This window comes from Danio aesculapii, chromosome 4 (genome assembly GCF_903798145.1).
Source record: "Danio aesculapii chromosome 4, fDanAes4.1, whole genome shotgun sequence".
NCBI lineage: Eukaryota > Metazoa > Chordata > Actinopteri > Cypriniformes > Danionidae > Danio > Danio aesculapii.
Window position 1 is genome coordinate 42,584,435 of NC_079438.1, and position 17,443 is coordinate 42,601,877.

General features: G+C 34.3%; 1 protein-coding gene across 2 annotated transcripts; it reads right to left on the minus strand.

Moving 5' to 3' along the window:
* Window positions 1-716: 716 nt before the first annotated feature.
* On the minus strand, window positions 717-17,035 carry tcp11l2 (t-complex 11, testis-specific-like 2). Of its 2 annotated transcripts, none has more exons than XM_056455730.1 (10): window positions 16,903-17,035; window positions 13,999-14,185; window positions 11,036-11,168; window positions 10,201-10,321; window positions 9,829-10,052; window positions 7,910-8,046; window positions 7,385-7,572; window positions 4,531-4,712; window positions 4,257-4,429; window positions 717-2,005 (listed from the first exon to the last, which is right to left on the minus strand). In XM_056455730.1, the coding sequence occupies exons 2-10, from the start codon at window positions 14,174-14,176 to the stop codon at window positions 1,749-1,751; spliced, it is 1,593 nt and encodes a 530-aa protein (XP_056311705.1). In that variant the 5' UTR covers window positions 14,177-14,185; window positions 16,903-17,035; the 3' UTR covers window positions 717-1,748. The 2 variants fall into 2 exon arrangements, with proteins under 2 accessions (XP_056311705.1, XP_056311704.1); XM_056455729.1 differs by having other exon boundaries at window positions 13,999-14,188.
* Between the last annotated feature and the right edge of the window lie 408 nt (window positions 17,036-17,443).

The following is a 17,443-nucleotide window of genomic DNA, read 5'->3' on the forward strand; positions in this document are numbered from 1 at the left end:
TGATAATCATCATGGAGGCTGAGACAACCTTCAATCAAGCTCATTACAAGATATCCTTAAAAACTAAACATCAATGAATATTATAAAATGTGTAAAGACTGTTCCACAGCTCATGTCAGGCAATTTACAAGCAAAACAATGACTTAAAGAGAAATGACACTTACAGGTGAGTCTCTTCACTCCATTCCTCCTCTTTATCGCAGATTCCGCAGGTTTAATTTGCTGTTGAGCTGGAATATGTGCTGTTTAAACACATTAAGAGTCTGTCGCTAAGCTTTCATCTGTAAATTGTGTATTAAAATCAAACTGCACGTGTTTTGTTTTGGTGTCTGTCATCAGGCGCTCCTTGTTGTCAAACAAACACCTGAAGCTGTGAGTCAGACTGGACGTAAAACCGCTTCCGCCACCTAGTGGAGCGGATGAAGATCTGCACTTCTAACTCTACCACACGAGAAAAAAATGATTCAATCTCATAATTCTATTGTAATACTTTGAATGCCAAAACAAATTGCTCTTTCTAAACAGTTTCTTCAATAAATTTTCATTTTAAAGTCAATTTCTCTGTAATAACTTTAATACTTGATATATCTTTCCTATGTAAACATATAGGCTATGTAACAAACAAATGTTTAAAGATAGCCTACAGAGTCCCTAGAGTCCTGTCTTGCGCACGCTTAAGTCTTCATTATTATTAGTTTATGCACATCACAGACAAATTAGTTTTCACACAATTTTTATTGTTTTTTTTAGTGCTTGTAACACTACATATATTTTATTGTAATGAATTTTACTTGCATCTGAAACAATACATATATATTGCAATAATATTAAACTGAAGGTCTGTCCTGTAGACAAAAAGAAGACTTTCCACATAATAGCCTAACGTCATTCATTCACAACGACAAAAATAATGATCAAAGCAGTAAAACTATCAACATAATAAGAACAAACATCATATAAGACAATCCCCAAATGTTCATAAACCAAACATGCCTGCAACTAAAACACAACCACATACAAAACTAACACAAATGTTGATGTCTAAAAAGGATTAAAATGAGACACAAATATTCATGCATGCAGTCATAAGTGAATCAAATGTCACAAGCAGGACTAAACAATACAATCGAGTCAATTTATCAACACGGTATCAATATTCCACCTTCCCAAAATTTCAGATTCTCCCACTTGTAATTAAGTTTCTTCCATGATATAAGTATAAGAAACTCAAACAATGGTTTTCAAGTATGGATACAATGAACAATGCAATACTTTGAAATAATATGTAGACAAACACGAAGCATCCTTTCACTTTCTCTCCAAATGGATTTGATCCAACAAACCTTTTTAATCTTCATCAAAATAAAAAGAAACAACACAGATCTCTCTTAATGGATACTTATATATAAACATCTGTAAATGATCTGTGTAAATATATCAGCATATTTCAGCAACGTCTGTAAATATAGAAAAGTTCTGCACCTAAACATGATCCATATACTGTAAGTAACGACTGCCGTTTTATTGCAGTAACACTGTCAAGTGAACACTACAGTTAGTCAGATGCTAAAAGCATCACTTGGCATAGATCATCTCCATGTAACATATTAATAAACAACGACAAAATCTATCATTCCCCCCTACATTTAAGCACCGTACCACATTGCTGTTCAGTCGTTTTGGTACTGCAGTGATTCCCTTGAACGGATCAATTAATAATGTCTGCATGATGATATGTTGATGCAAGTCTATTTGGATTTCAGGGGGCTGCTGGGTGGTCCTGGAGGGATGTGGATTTGGGTGTCGCTGAAGAGCAGGTTTTTTAGGATGCTGAAGTAGAAAGGGCCGTACACCTTCTTGTTGAAGTTGACGAGGTTGACGAAGCTGAGGCTCAGAGGCATGAGCTCCTGCTGAATCAGGGTCAGGCCTGGAGGGACGGGAAGAGGCGTCCTGTGAGAGCTGGAGGACGAGAGGACCATCCACAGATACTGCTGGACCCTGCCCTCTGCGGGACACAACAGAGGCACGGTAAAGATGGTGATGAAGATGTATTTTTATATAATTCCATGTCAGCAACAAAGGCTATTTTCATGGCAAAAACGTTTCATTGATAAACACAATTAAAATCCACAAAGAAAATGAACGCCTGAATTATTATTATTTATTTATAATTATGTTTTAGGGGTTTTCACCTTTATTGGGATAGGACAGTGGAGATTGTACAGACAGGAAAGTGTGGGGAGCAGAGATAGGGAAAGGATCGGCAAAGGACCTCGAGTCGGGTATCGAACTCGGGTCGCCACAAGCACCTTGGTGCTATGTGTCAATGTTATAACCACTAGGCTATTGGCGCCGACTGAATGTCTGATTTTTTTTACGTTAATCATGATAATAAAAAAACTTCTGCAATTTTTCCGGGTGACACTTTGCTAAATATCTCAATAGTATCTGAATGCAGCCTTGATGATGCAAGTTGAGACTGCATATCTCAGCGATGCAATGTCAGACATAATGCACTCAATGCAGCTAGTGACATCAGTGTGAGAGGTAGGGTTAGGGGTGGGGTTAGGTGAGCGCATTAAAAAGCACTGGATGCAGCTCACATTGCACTGCACCAGGTCTGCATCCAGACCCCTCTCCAATATCTAGACATGGTAAAGAGATACATGCTTGCAAAAGACATCAATAAATGAGTAAAAATAAAACTTGCAGAAAATATAAACATAATATATGATAGAAACATAATACTTATCTGTACCAATCGTGTGGACACAAAATGTGAACATGATTTTAGCATTTAAAATGCATGCTAGCTATTTATTATTAGTAATTTAAGGTAACACTTTATTTTGATGGTCCGTTTGAGTATTAGTAGAGTGTCTGTTTAATATCTGTTGATACTGCTCCTTCAACAGACATTTAACTGACTATAAGAAACTTTGCAAGTACATGTCAACTTATACTAACCCTAACCCCAACCTAACAGTCTACTTATAATCTTATGAGAATTAGTTGGCATGTAACTAAAATTCAACAAACAGACCATAAAGATAAAGTGTGACCTAATTTAATTATATTTCTAATATGTTTATATCTTAACACCTAAAACAAATGTAATAAATTTAAGAAATGTGCTTCATAGATGTATAAACTTAAACTTTCTGCTTTTAAATCTTACAAAAATGTAAATATTCTAGGATAACAGTTTTTTTATGACTTTTCTTTTGTGTAAATTGATTATGTTATTGTACTGCAACAAAAATCAGATAAATGTTCTGTCTTTGTCTTATTACTTGTTATAATTTTTGTACTATTTACTTATCTTATAAAGTAAAAATAGCAGTGATGGGCAAAGAATAATATTAATTAATTTCATTCAAAATAAAAGTTTGTTTTGACGTACTGCTTTGAATATTAATGTGTGTGTGTGTGTGTGTGTGTGTACTGTGTATATTATTGTGTGTGTATGAACATGCATGCATATATAGACAGTCAGCATATATATATAACATGCATGCATATATATATAAGATATGTATATATATATACACACATATCTTATGTCATAACAAACTTCTTTATTTTTTATTTTGGATGTGATTAATCGCAATTAATCTTTGCCCAGTACTAAAAATACTAAACATTCTGAAATTCAAGAACTCCGGTTACACTATTAACATATAATATTGTTATTTTTATTTTATTTTTCACCTTTATTATGATAGGACAGTAGAGATTTCAGACAGGAAAGCATTGGGAGCAGAGAGAGGGGAAGGATCGGCAAAGGACCTTGAGGCGGGAATCGAACTCTGGTCGCCGTGAGCACGTCGGTGCTATATGTCAGCACACAGTACCACTAGGCTATTGGCGCTGACATAATATTGTTATTTTTATTAAATTAAATTAATTCAATATTTCAACAACACTGCAAGCAAATAATTACAGTTTTATGAAGTAATTTACCACTTTCATTACAGGAACACTATAAGCAAATAATTATTGTATTGTATTTATTTTGAATTAATTTACTTCATTTACTTTCAATAATGTTTTTTCTTGAATATTTGGTATTTTGGGATGTATTTTACATGAAACATTTTTTATAACAAATATTTAAATTATAGACCATTTACTTGTTCATTTAAGTTTGTAAAAAGTAATTCTAACCAATCAAATTGTCTAGTTTAAAAACAAAAATCTTAGTAATCATACTCTCAACTGATTCTGAATACTCCTTTAAAATGTGTTTTCCTCACCAACAAGAGTGCGCACTGGGTTGTTTTCTTGAGTGACATCACAGATCTGGCCTTTTAGGGTGGCCTGTAGTTCATCGGGCAGAGGAGGGAAGTTTCTTTCAGCCAGAGACTTGTTGACCTCACAGCAGATCTGAACACTGACGCTTCCCAGAGCTTCATTCAGCCTGAACTCTCTGTAAACCAGAACAAACCGCCACCAGAACGAGACCTGTGTTACGCTCTTGTTGAAATATGTGAGATCAGTTTGACGTATAGAAGTGTGTTCTGGACGTACACGTTGTGCATTCCCTCCAGCAGCACTACTGTCATCTTTTTCAGTCTCTCGGCTAGAGCGGGCAGGCCAGACATGGCTCCTCCGATCGAGCTGTAGACGATCAGCAGAACAGACGCCACTGTCTGATAGAGCTGGAGAGATCTCTGCATCTCCTGCAGCCGAGCTTCGTCCGTCATCACTGTCTGTAAGATAAACACACACACACACACCGCTAGATACTTTTAAAGGGAGAGTTCACTCAAAACTGAAAACTCTGTCATCATTCACTTGTCACAAACCTGGGTGAGGTTTTTTTCTTCTGTTGAACACAAAAGTAGATATTTTGAAAAATGTTGGAAACCTTTTTCCTACTTTGGATGTCAATGGTTAGCGTTTTCTAACATTCTTCAATGCATCTTCTTTTTGAGTTCAACAGAAAAACGAAACACGTAACGGTTTGGATCTAGAGGTCGACCGATATTGGATATTTTTTGATCGCTTGTTTGAGACTGTGGGTTCACACATTCACACTATGCTATCCGAACCGTGGCCAGGCGCGTTTCCTGGTTCATTTGACAAGTGTGAGTGCTCTAAATCGGGCCCAGGTGCGGTTCAGTTGGCTGGCCCTGGCCCGGCTGGTAGAGGTGTGCCAGAGCATGTTTTGGTTGGGTTTTGGCACGGTACCAGTGGTGTAGTCCTAAAAAAAAGGTGGTGTACTATTACACCAGACCCAAATTTTAAATGAAAGTAGGCAAAGAAATGACGAAAGTCAATGTTTCTTTGATTCATTAGATATATATATATATATATATATATATATATATATATATATAGTTAGCCTTGGCAATTGGCTGTATGTAGTATGTAGCTTATATAATCATTTTAATACTGAAAAAAAAAAGTCAATCAAGATAGTTTAGTTAACTTTTATTTAAGCTAACTCAATAGGGCCTGTGCATACATGGAAAGACATTTTTTTAACCTACTTTCTTTACTGGCTTATTACTTTACATTTAATAGGTTCCTTTAAACATCAGTAAGCCATTATTTTTTATTGTCACAGTCGTGCATGCTTGTTTTAAACCAAACTATTAGGAGTCTGTCTTCTGTTGTCGCTATTATATACTAGTAGTTACCCTTTTAAATCGCATATCGTTATGCGATTTATGAGTAGTCTTTCCCTCATCGTTTTTAGTGTTTTAGGATTTTCATTTTAAGCCAGATCAGAAACAGATCACTTTGGGTTAAACTAAGAAAAATGTATATACATTTACACTGGTAGACATTTTTAATTAAGTAAGAATTTAAAATAATACACTAAAATTAGGCAAGTTTAATCAGAAAAATAAGTGAGTATACTGAGGGTATATGTAATTATTGATCCTCAGAAGTGGTAATACCCAAACAGCTTGTGGAAAAAAGTCAGCATACGGAGTATATGTGCGTATAGCAAGGACTACACCACTGCACGGTACCCTTGTAGTGTGAATGCAAAGCACACCCGAGCCCTAAACTGGCCACTTTTACATCACTTTTAAGGCACTTTCATATGGATTTATTAATCATTTTTGCTTTTCAATGAACACAAACTGTCGTAGTTTATTAAAGACACAAACCACTCACTGCACGTCAGCTGCACTTTCAGCAAACCTCCTTATAGCTGCAGCACAATGACTTTTATGATAACTTATAAGCGTCAAAAGTTGTGGATCTGTTCAGCAAAATATCTGACTGCATATCACTTCGTCCCAAATGACAAAAAGGGTATAACTAAAGCAAAGTCCACCGTGCTGAGTGAGAGCGCTTCTCTTCCTGTTAAACTGAACAGTTGCATCATCGATGATGTAAGCGTGCTCAGGATTGGAAGGTAAAGACGCAGTGTGAGTGCGGGCCGTCGGGGGAGAGGGGAGGGGGGCCAACCGGGGGGCCAAACAAAAGTGAATTTAGGTTAATTTAAAGACATGCATTCAGAATTATTTTTGCAAAACTTTAAAATAATTAGTTGTTATTATTATTATGACATTTCTGAACATGAGCATTTAAAAACTATTTTAAATAAAACAAAAATGCAAATATTGAATAAAACTAAATAATTTTTTTTATAATTTAAATAATTATTAAAGAAACACTAGTAACAGACAAAATGCAGAAAAACTATCGCAGGGATTTTTGCAGATAACCAATAGCTCTGAATAACTGGCAAATAAAATTAGTCAGTACTGAAGCCAAATCTGGAGCTTATCTAACAAAATAACTTATTATAACGGTCCAAAAACTAGTACACCCAAATGTATATAAATGTATATGTTATAGAAAAAAAATTATATTAAATACAAAATTTAAAAAAGAGGAAAAATCAAGAGAAGCAAAAAAATTTTTACATTTTGTTAAAATTTTGTAGATTATAATTTTTTCTTTTGCGATATTTTGATTGAATTTAATTGTATTATCTTTAAATTTCTAAATTTGTTTGGTGACTAAAATATTATTTTAATAAATATATATTTTTAATAAATCTGTTTTGTTTAAATGCACCAACATACATTGCCTATATTCACTGAGAAATGGAGAAAAATATTAATTTTCAAAATGGGCTGTACTCAATTATGTCTGCACTGTAGATATGAATAAAACTATTGAACGTGTATGTAACTACAACTGGAGTAGACATTTATGGCTCAGTGTAAGAGAAAAATAAAAAACCTTAAAAAACATTAACTGAAATCTACAAACACAAATTAATAAAAGTGTGACAGAAATGAACAAAAATTCAAAGAAGAAAAACAAAGTGGTTTTGAAAAGTGGTTCACCTTATAGGTGGATTTTGAATTTGATGTCGAAGCAAAGTATGAATATTGAGTTTAAGTGCTCTAACCTCAGGTAACGGGCCTTTGCTGTCATCCCAGGTCAGCAGTTTGATGTAGGCAGTGTTTAGCACCAGTGACGGCCCTGGTAATGGTTTGCCACTCTGCCCAGAGTCGCTGCTCTTCTCTGCAGGTGGCATGATTTGAGTGGCCTCCTCTATTGAAGATTTGATCCACTCTGTTGTGTGCTCCAAAGCATCTGGAGAAGTTAACATAATGTCAAAGGTTAAGGTTAAAAATCCCTTTAAAACGACCCTTTTAAATCCCTTGTCCCTTTTGAATCTCAATGTGTATATCGTTTTTCAATATGGCGACCATGATTGCTTTCACTCTGAAGTGACCTTGAAAGGTGATACATCCCATTTGGAATCACAGTAGAGTATGTGTCTGTACACACGTAAACCATTGTTGTTTTGGTTGTCAAGTAATCACACCTGCAACCATTTTTATTGTTTACATGGTATCATTTGTGTAATGTAAATAAATGATCACATATTTTCAATGACTTTTCTTTGTGAATGTTTTTGTGGACTCACTTGGAGTTCTTTCCAGAATGCTCTGGAATTTGGCTCTCTCGTATTCCACCGATTGTCTCTGAAGCTCCGGCCTGAAGCTCTGGATGGTAAAATTCACCATATCCATTTTCATCAGGTCCAGCACCCGGAAGATCTCCCTGTTACCACAAACGTCAGCAATTATAGCTCAAATGTTTTTCCTCAAAAGAATGTTTCTATTGGTTTAACTCTACTACTCTACTTTTGACTCTACTACTCTACTTTTTTAGAGATGTACACTGAAACAATAGTCATTGGATTTACTAAACTTTGGCAAATGATTGGTTGCAAAATTGATTTGGGCAGAATTTCATTCATTCACTCATTTTCTTTTCGGCTTAGTCCCTTTACTAATCCGGGGTCGCCACAGCGGAATGAACCACCAACTTATCCAGCGGATGCCCTTCCAGCCGCAACCCTTCTCTGGGAAACATCCACACACACTCATTCACATACATACACTACGGACAATTTAGCCTACCCAATTCACCTATCCCACATGTCTTTGGACTGTAGGGGAAACCGAAGCACCTGAAGGAAACCCACACGAACGCAGGGAGAACATGCAAACTCCACACTGAAACGGCAACTGACCCAGCCGAGACTGGAAACAGTGACCTTCTTGCTGTGAGGCGACAGCACTACCTACTGTGCCACTGCGTCGCCTGGGCTGAATTTAAACAAACAAATTAAGTTGAACATTACGAAATTTAAATGTTTGTTTAAATTCAACCCATGTCAGTGCTTCCCACAGGTTTGAGATATACTTGCGGATTGAAACACACCTTTTTCCCACAGCACATAAATAGTCAACTATATGCGACAAAGAAACCATTATTTGATTTTAACACTATTTTTATTATTATCTGTTTTAAACATTCTCGTTTCAATGGGTTAAAGTTGAAAAATTCCTCTCTTTTATACTATTCAGGAGCCATGTGCACCCACTGACTGATAAAATCTGCTTCTCTGTCTCTCATTCAAGCTCAGGTTGCTTTATTGGCATGATATTTTGTACAGTATTGCCAAAGCATTTTAGATTTATAAAATATGTAATACATTACCATCATCAAATTAATAAAATATACAGCAAATGAAAAATAAATGACAGAAAAAAGCTATAAAAACAGACAAAATCTAAAAAAAATTATAATAATTACAAGAATAAGACGTGTAGATAATTTAAATAAGACAAATGAGTTAATTACCCATTTCTAATGGTGTACAAATATTGTGCAGCCAATTTAGATGTCATTTTGTCCTCGCTGAGTATTTAGTAAAGTTTTTCTGAGTCGATTAGATAAAAGAATTAATTATCTAATGTCTCTCTCGCTCTCGCGGCTGTGCACATATAATTAATGACAGCTTAGAAAATGAAAGTAAAACCAAATCCCGGACATTTAAGTAGATTTAGACACCCTGGGTTGACACCCACTACTGACAGTTCTCACACACACAGAACGAGCAGTATGAAATGGGTAAAGAAGAGAAGATTTTCCACTACCTGATCAATCGCAGATGTTTGTTTATATTGGGTGGATACAAAAAGTGTAAAAGGATGATAATAGTAAAAGAAAATGTGTCTCAAAATATACTTGAGGTGGCCGTTGATGTACCTGGGCGGCCTGCCTAAATAAAGTCTATGTGTGGGAAGCACTGCATATAAATTGCTTGCAACCCATATAAAAGTGTGCACTCAATGCCCATAACACTCACACTAACAATACATAAACATTTAATCTCAGTTTGTGGTTTTGTTTTGTGCTTTGTTTTGTACTCCATGTTAAACCTGCTCGGTGTACTTTGTCTTTGTTAAAAAAGCAATACTCCACTATTGGTTATCACACCAACCGTCAGCCTCAAAAATAGAAATGTGGGCCATTCTACAAGGAATAACATACTTGAACAGTGTTACACAGTCGCCCGAGTTCTCTTTCAGCTTCTTGATTTCATCGTCTCGGACCGGCGCGCAGAACTTGCCCATGGTGTTGATGATGTAAGACACGAGGCCCTGGATATCAACCGCATTGTTGTCAGCCTGTTGGCGGATCAGGTCCATGTCCAGAACCTCCATGATCTGAGTGCGTAGACGATTTGCCCCGGGATTCAGGAAAGACAGCAGAGTCTTTGATGGTAACAGAAGAAGATCAGTGTTATTTGATTGACAGATTCCGCGTATGGGTCGTCAAAATTCAGAGCATAAGTCGACGTACTTGGCCACGTCCTGACTTGAATGTTTCTTGCTATTGTATCAGAGTAAATGTGTTACTTACATCTCTGATCTCTTCCAGAAGCTTAATCGCATAGTCGTACTCAGGAGGGTCATCGTTTAGCTCCGATTCAAGACAATCCCAGAAGGCCTTGTGCACCATATCCTTGACTCGCTTCTCCAGGCTTGAGGAATAAATAAGGGTTTGGAATTCATTGTTTTATTTGTATTATTTATACATTACAGTATATACAGTCAGAATTATTAGCCCTCATGAATTATTAGCCCCCCATTTATATCTTTCCCAAATTTTTGTTTAATGGAAAGATTTTTTCAACACATTTCTAAACATAATAGGATTTAAAAACGAATTTCTTTTATCTTTGCCATGATGACAATACATAATATTTTACTAGATATTAGTATTCATCTTAAAGTGACATTTAAAGGCTTAACTAGGTTAAGTAGGCAGGTTAGGGTAATTAGGCATGTGACTGTATAAAAGTAGTTTGTTCTGTAGATTATCGAGAAAAAAATTGCTTAAGGGGGCTAATAATTTTTACCTTAATATGGTTTTTAAAACAATTAAAAACTGCTTTTATTCTAGCCAAAATAAAACAAATAAGACTTTCTCCAGAAGAAAAAATATTATAGGAAATACTGTGAAAATTTCCTTGTTCTGTTAAACATCCTTTGGGAGATATTTGAAAAACAAAATAAAACTCACAGGAGAGCTAATCATTTTGAATTCAACGGTATATTGACCTTTAGAAATATTATTTGCATATTTATAATTAAATGTGTGAACGTTCATTTTTTAAATCACTGCATAAACAGGTTATAAATGGCTGCCAAGAGATTTGGAGGATGAAGATGGTTATTCTGGAAGAGTTCTGTACCTGTTTTGAGGTAGATCTGGAGGCTCCAGGTGGAAGTTTCGGTTGACTACAATCTCATGAGCCAGACTCAAATTAGAAAGGTCCCGGGCCGAGGCCATAACCTCATCAAGTGTTAGGATTTTTGGTGGGCTGCCTGAAGACAGAGTGGTGGATAGAATAAATAATGACCTAAAACTAAATTCTTAAAATCAATATTGATAAATAAGGTCAAATTTTACAATAAGGTTTCATTGGTTAATGTATTTACCAACACAAACTAAGTATGAATGATACTTGTACAGCTCATGAATGATACTTGTACAGTTCAACATTTACTAATGCATTATTAAAATACTAATTCATGCTTGTTACCATTAGCTATTGCACAATGATTTAACATGAGCTACCACTGTATTTTCATTAACTAACGGTAACTAACATGAACAATATGCACATGCACAATATTAGCTTTTAATACCTCTCTTGCACAATATCCTGCACAACATTGTTTAGTCTCACGTAAAAATACTTGTATGGCCTGTCTTATGTGTATAGTATTTTATTTTGTAGTATATGTTAGTTATGCATAGGTTTTTAAAATAGCTCTTATGTCCAATGTTGTGTTTGTATTTATGATTATGATTGTAGCACCGTTGTCCTGTGAGACCCGACATTTCGTTCCTCTGTCCACACATGTAGCGGAACGACAATAAAGCTTGACTCGACTTACTTGAACAAATACTGTAATAAATGTATTTTTTATTGTTTGTTCATGTTAGTAGATCCATTACTAACATTAATGAATATAAGCTTACTGTAAAGCGTTACCTTATATAAGGTAATAAAATCATATTTTGATAAAAAAAAGTGAACCATTCATTTCAGCTGCCTAATATTCAAACAATTTGTGAAAAAATTACTATACAGAGAAAATAATTCACTAATAAAATAAAGAGAAAAAAACAATGCTACTAATGTTTAGCTAAACTTAAAATAATAATAACAATAATAATAATAATAATAATAAGAAGAAGAAGAATCCCTCATTGATGCTAAGATATATAAAAATAATTGGTAACACTTTAGTTTGGGTCACAATTCAGTATTAACAAACCACTTTCAAACACTCCTAGCTTAATAAATGACTAATTAGCTGTTTATTAATAGATAGTAAGGTAGAAGTTGAGTTTAGGTTTTGGGTAGGATCGGGGATGCAGAATAAGATTATATTTTATAACTACTAATGAAGAGTTAATAACTAGTTTATAACAGTAGTTAATAACATGAATTGTGAGCTAAACTAAAGCGTTATCAAATAGTTGCACTGAAAAAAATGATTCATTGAATTTACTTTTTTTTTTTTAAGTAAGCGTTTGTTTTTAAATTGAAATGGGTTTAATTTAAATAAATTAATTTAGTACTGTTCAACTTAATTTGAGGTTTATGGGAATTCAGTTCATATAAATTGTTTGCAACTACTTACCTTAAAAATAGTAAATCTAGTGAATCATTTTGTAATATTTAAGACAATATTTAAATTTAGTTAATATTTAGCTTAATTATTAAATCACTAAAACCAGGGATGGGCAAAAATACATTGAAATGTATTTTAAAATAAAATACCAAATGCCTCATTTTTACATGCGTCAAAATAAGCTACAAAATACAGCAGCCACAACAAATATCAAAATAAAATATTGTATTTTGTATTTTGAATATACTACAAATGACTTTTTCAAGGGAGCTTGACATTTCTTTGCAAACCTCCTATCAATACGCCTATTGGATGAATCCCTTTACTATTAAACTGACTTAGTGAGTTAAACAATGTTTGACAGCAATAGCATTTCTCTGAGCAAGTTTTAAGTCAGCTTCTCTGCCCACTCATTCATCTCTACTCCTGTACATGACGAGGTATTCATAAACTTTTGTTTCCCTTTCATTTTAGTGTAAATTTTGTACAGATTTCATACAGAAAGTCCTGTCTTGAAGAAGCAAATCACTGTAATGCAGATAATGAGTTGGAATATAGCACTATATCTCTTCCTTGTGTTTCCATCCATTGGCTGGCCAGTAAAATTTACATCATCTCTTAACAATCTTATATTTTCAAAGGGTGATAAATGAAGAGGTTATTTTAATTTTTGCAATTAAAATCTTCAAAACTGATACTAAATTTCTGAAAACTACTAAAGTTTTAGTAATTTCCATAAATCATGTTTTTAGCAACTATACTCTTCAATGCACAACATAAAACATGATATCTCTAAAAAAAAAAAATTAGTTATCTGCGTTTGCAAATTAACTTTTCATATATATCCTGCCGCTGCCATGTAATTTGGAGTCTGGAGTTTTTGAGATTGACAATGTTCTGAAGCTCCTCATCATGTTCTTAAGGACTGATATTTTAATCCATCTCATTTCTTAAGCAAAGATGCTGATGCCGAATTGTACTGCCATTATATACTACTGGTTTTAGCATTGTGCAGTACACTATTTTCAATGACTGTTGACTTTGGTTGCAATTTGTCTGTTATTTTCTTTGTGTGTAGCATAATTTCCATCCATAATCAATGACGACCTCCTTAATAAATTTTCTGTTCTGATCTGAAGCCTAGGCAAATAACTGAGAAAGCATCAATCTGCGGCCACATTTTTATGATGTCATCACGTAGACTTCTTACAAAGTATTTTACAGTATTTTAAGAATACAAAGACACAAGACACTAAAGTATTTTGATACAAAATATTAACCCATTTTCATAAACCCTATCAAATACAAATGACAAAATACTATTTTGTATTTGAAATATGCATTTAAAAACATGTATAAATACTGCGCTGCCCATCCCTGACTAAAACTAGTTTTTTTAATAGAATAGAACAAAATACAATGTTCTTGTAAAACAATAAAAATTATATAACGTTAAAATATTCCAAAAGAGAGAAAAGCACATTCAAAAAATCTCTAAAACAAAACCTACAAGATGGAGAGTTGTGCTTGCTGGAGGAATCGCTGGTAAAGCTCTGCCGAGAGCAGTCCACATCACTGGAAGAGGTCAAACTGTCGCAGCGTTCAGATGACTCCGTGTCGCTGCTCTGGTCCTCGCTGGCCACCGTCGACGAGGAGGTGGATGTGGGACGCTCATCATTCAGAGGCATCGTGAGCAACTGCTGTGAATCAAGCACAGAAATATTCAAGAAACTGCTCTGGCATTGCAGCGTTGTGCCTAAAGTGAGTTTTATTTAGGACAGGCTTTAATTTGGAATGAAGACAATCACTCACATGACAGTAAGATAAAGTTAAACCTGGCACACTTTCAGTACTGGAAAATTCCACAAAGGACATAAAGTTTCATTGGGGTAACAATGAAAAGGGACTTGCAAACACAAACACAAAAAGGCTCAGTGATATTCAAGCAGCCCACAAAGGGACATTGTGTTTTAAAAGGGCATCAGACGTTGACTGGTGCTCGTCTCTTGGGTAACAGATAACACATGATCTTTCAAAGCTCTCTCGTTACTCTTTATAGGCTCCACCAAACACCTGCTTCCTCGAGTAAACCAGTAACTGCTGCTCTTTCAGTAAAAGTAAAAGTTGAGTCTGCAGCAGAGAATCAACAATGGCCTTCATCAATGAATAAAAATGCATTTAAATACCAAATTACTTTTAACAACCTCCCGTATTCCTGTAATCTGTTTATTACGTGTATTTTTTATTCTCACCGTGGTATACTGATCATCTACATTTTATTTTTTGTGTTAAATTATTACATTAAATTATGTTTGTGTACATAATTTCAAAATAAAATTAAAAATTAAATTAAAAAAGATACTAAATTGCTGACTTCACTCAAACAAAAACGCTTGTTTATTTAACTATAGTGTAATTAAAGGTTTATATGTTACTCAAAAATGGACATGTGTTGTGATATTAATGCTAAACTTTTCTGTAAGTCATACAGTGAAATAACAGGAAAACGAGGAAATGCATTGGATTTTTATTTAAAAATTTGGAAGGAATATTTGATTAAAAATCATTGTTTCCCGACCTTCGTGTCATTCCAAAGATGAATGACTTGTTTTCTGTGGAGTAAAATCTTATCATTTGATCTCAGTGTATGAGGAAAAAAGTTTCAGAAAGTCTCATTTTGTGTTCCGCTGAAGAAGAAAATGAGGGTTAGAATTTGTTGTTGTTACTTATCTAAAAATAAAAGTAGCACACCTTGTCATGAAATAAATCTGAAATACAATTATCCTATTATTTGATTATTTTTTATTTGAAGTATACTTTCAACAACTCCTAAACTGAATAAATATTACATTTAAAAGCTAAATAAATAAAGCATTTTGGGAGAATTTTATAATGATTTATAATGATGTTATTATAAATAGGAATGTTCACATTTGTTTTTATTTATCATACATTGCATTTATTTAGTTTATTTTAATAATACAACAATAATATTGGCTTATGTTAACTGCATGTCTGCCCAAGAGTCAAAGCAGTCATCACACACACACACACACACACACACACACACACACACACACACACACACACACACGCACAAATCTAGAAGAAAAAAAACATGAAAACACACATATAAAATAGTGAAGTATTTCCGCTAATGTCAAAACACATGGGTGAAATGATGTTTCTGAATCTCCATTCAGTGTAACATAAATTTTTATGTAAGATTATAACAACATAATTATTCTGATCTGTACTCACACATATATTATTATAAATATTAATATTAATAATATTTTATCATATATATTTTTTTTGACCAAAATAAAGTGTAAAAGTGTACAGCTGATAACAGAAAAGTATAAAGACTTAAGATGACAATTAATGAGTATTTTGAGGAAGAACCGTGAAACTGAAAAAATATATATTTTTAAATATTATAAATATTATATATTAACATAATATAAAATTATAAACAATATATAAAAAATTTAGTTTAGAAACTATTGATACACTGAATATTTTTGCCTATATCTTTAGTAAATACGAATAAAAATACATGATTTAATCAGAATAAAAACCTCAAAGTGAACATATAAGTACATAATTGTGTGAAAAACAAAGTAAAGCTGCATTACACTTTTCTTGTTTTGATGATTACAAACATTTTGTCTTTGTCCAATGCTTCAGTCCCAATGTTTTCAAATCTATAGCATTTAACACACATTCAAATGTATACACTTATACAAGTCAAAATAAAAAAGACATATTTTTTCAGTCCCATCCTTTCTCATTACTCCCAAAGAGAGCATCTATTTTAAACGTAGGAGAAACACACACACACTGCGACCTCCTCTTAATAGCTCACTCCAGTGGTTCGCATGATAAAAACACACCAAATGCACATCCTATGCCGGGTTTAAATTAGCAGGGACCGATGACAGCAACCCTGGCACCGGCTACTGCTCGTGCAGCTCGGGGCCCTAAAAGGAGGTGCAGTAACAGCGAGACACACACACACACACACACACACGCACGCACACACGCTCAGCTGCTCTGCACACGTGACCTTATCTCCAGCACACAAACAAGGACAAAACATAAGCAAACTGTCAAAGCAGAAGAGCAGCCGAACTAGACTTTCCAGATCCAGCAAATCCCAGCGAGGTTAAAAACCAGCAACGTGGAATTAGTAAACAATCACTTTAAGGGTCGGTTGTGAAATATAAACATAAATAAATAAGCATTTAATAAAGCGAATGACGCGAAAACGCGCTTAGTTTTTTTTTTTGCAACATTGCTTGGTTATAATTGCGTTAGTAATTCATTTAATAATGTAAGCATAACCATTGTCCAGCTGCCAAGAAATACCATATACATACACTCTAGGTGAATAAAACCGTGTAACATTTACCTGAGTCAAGTCCCCGAGAGTGGAGACTTGGCAAACAACAGTAAACGGACGAGTTTTTATCGATTTACTGATGAAATATATCGATACTCCTTCTCTACTACACTGGGACTTTAAAGGGCTCTTTAAAATATCACTTGGCTTGTACAGTTTTGTAAAACGGGGAAATCTATTATGTCTCAACCAATTGGGGGCTTTATGTTTTGAGTTTGATGGGAAATAATAAAGCTAATAAAATGAATTAATGTACAACTAGCGGAATGTGACTTTAGATATTATGTGTAAGCACAAAACTGTCGTTTTTCCAATAAAATATATTTAATTATTTATAAGAAGTCATATCCTTGACTGAGGTGGACCCCTTGGTAACATAATGGTACAATCCAACTCGCATGAGCTTCTTTGTTTACGGATGTGACGTGAAAGTACATTAAAACGCTTTGTGCTCGAAGCGAGCCACTGTTCGAAGTAACAAACATCAAATATATGAAGAAAACTGTCCAATAAAGCACATGTTTGTTTTATAAGAATGTTATGATTCTTT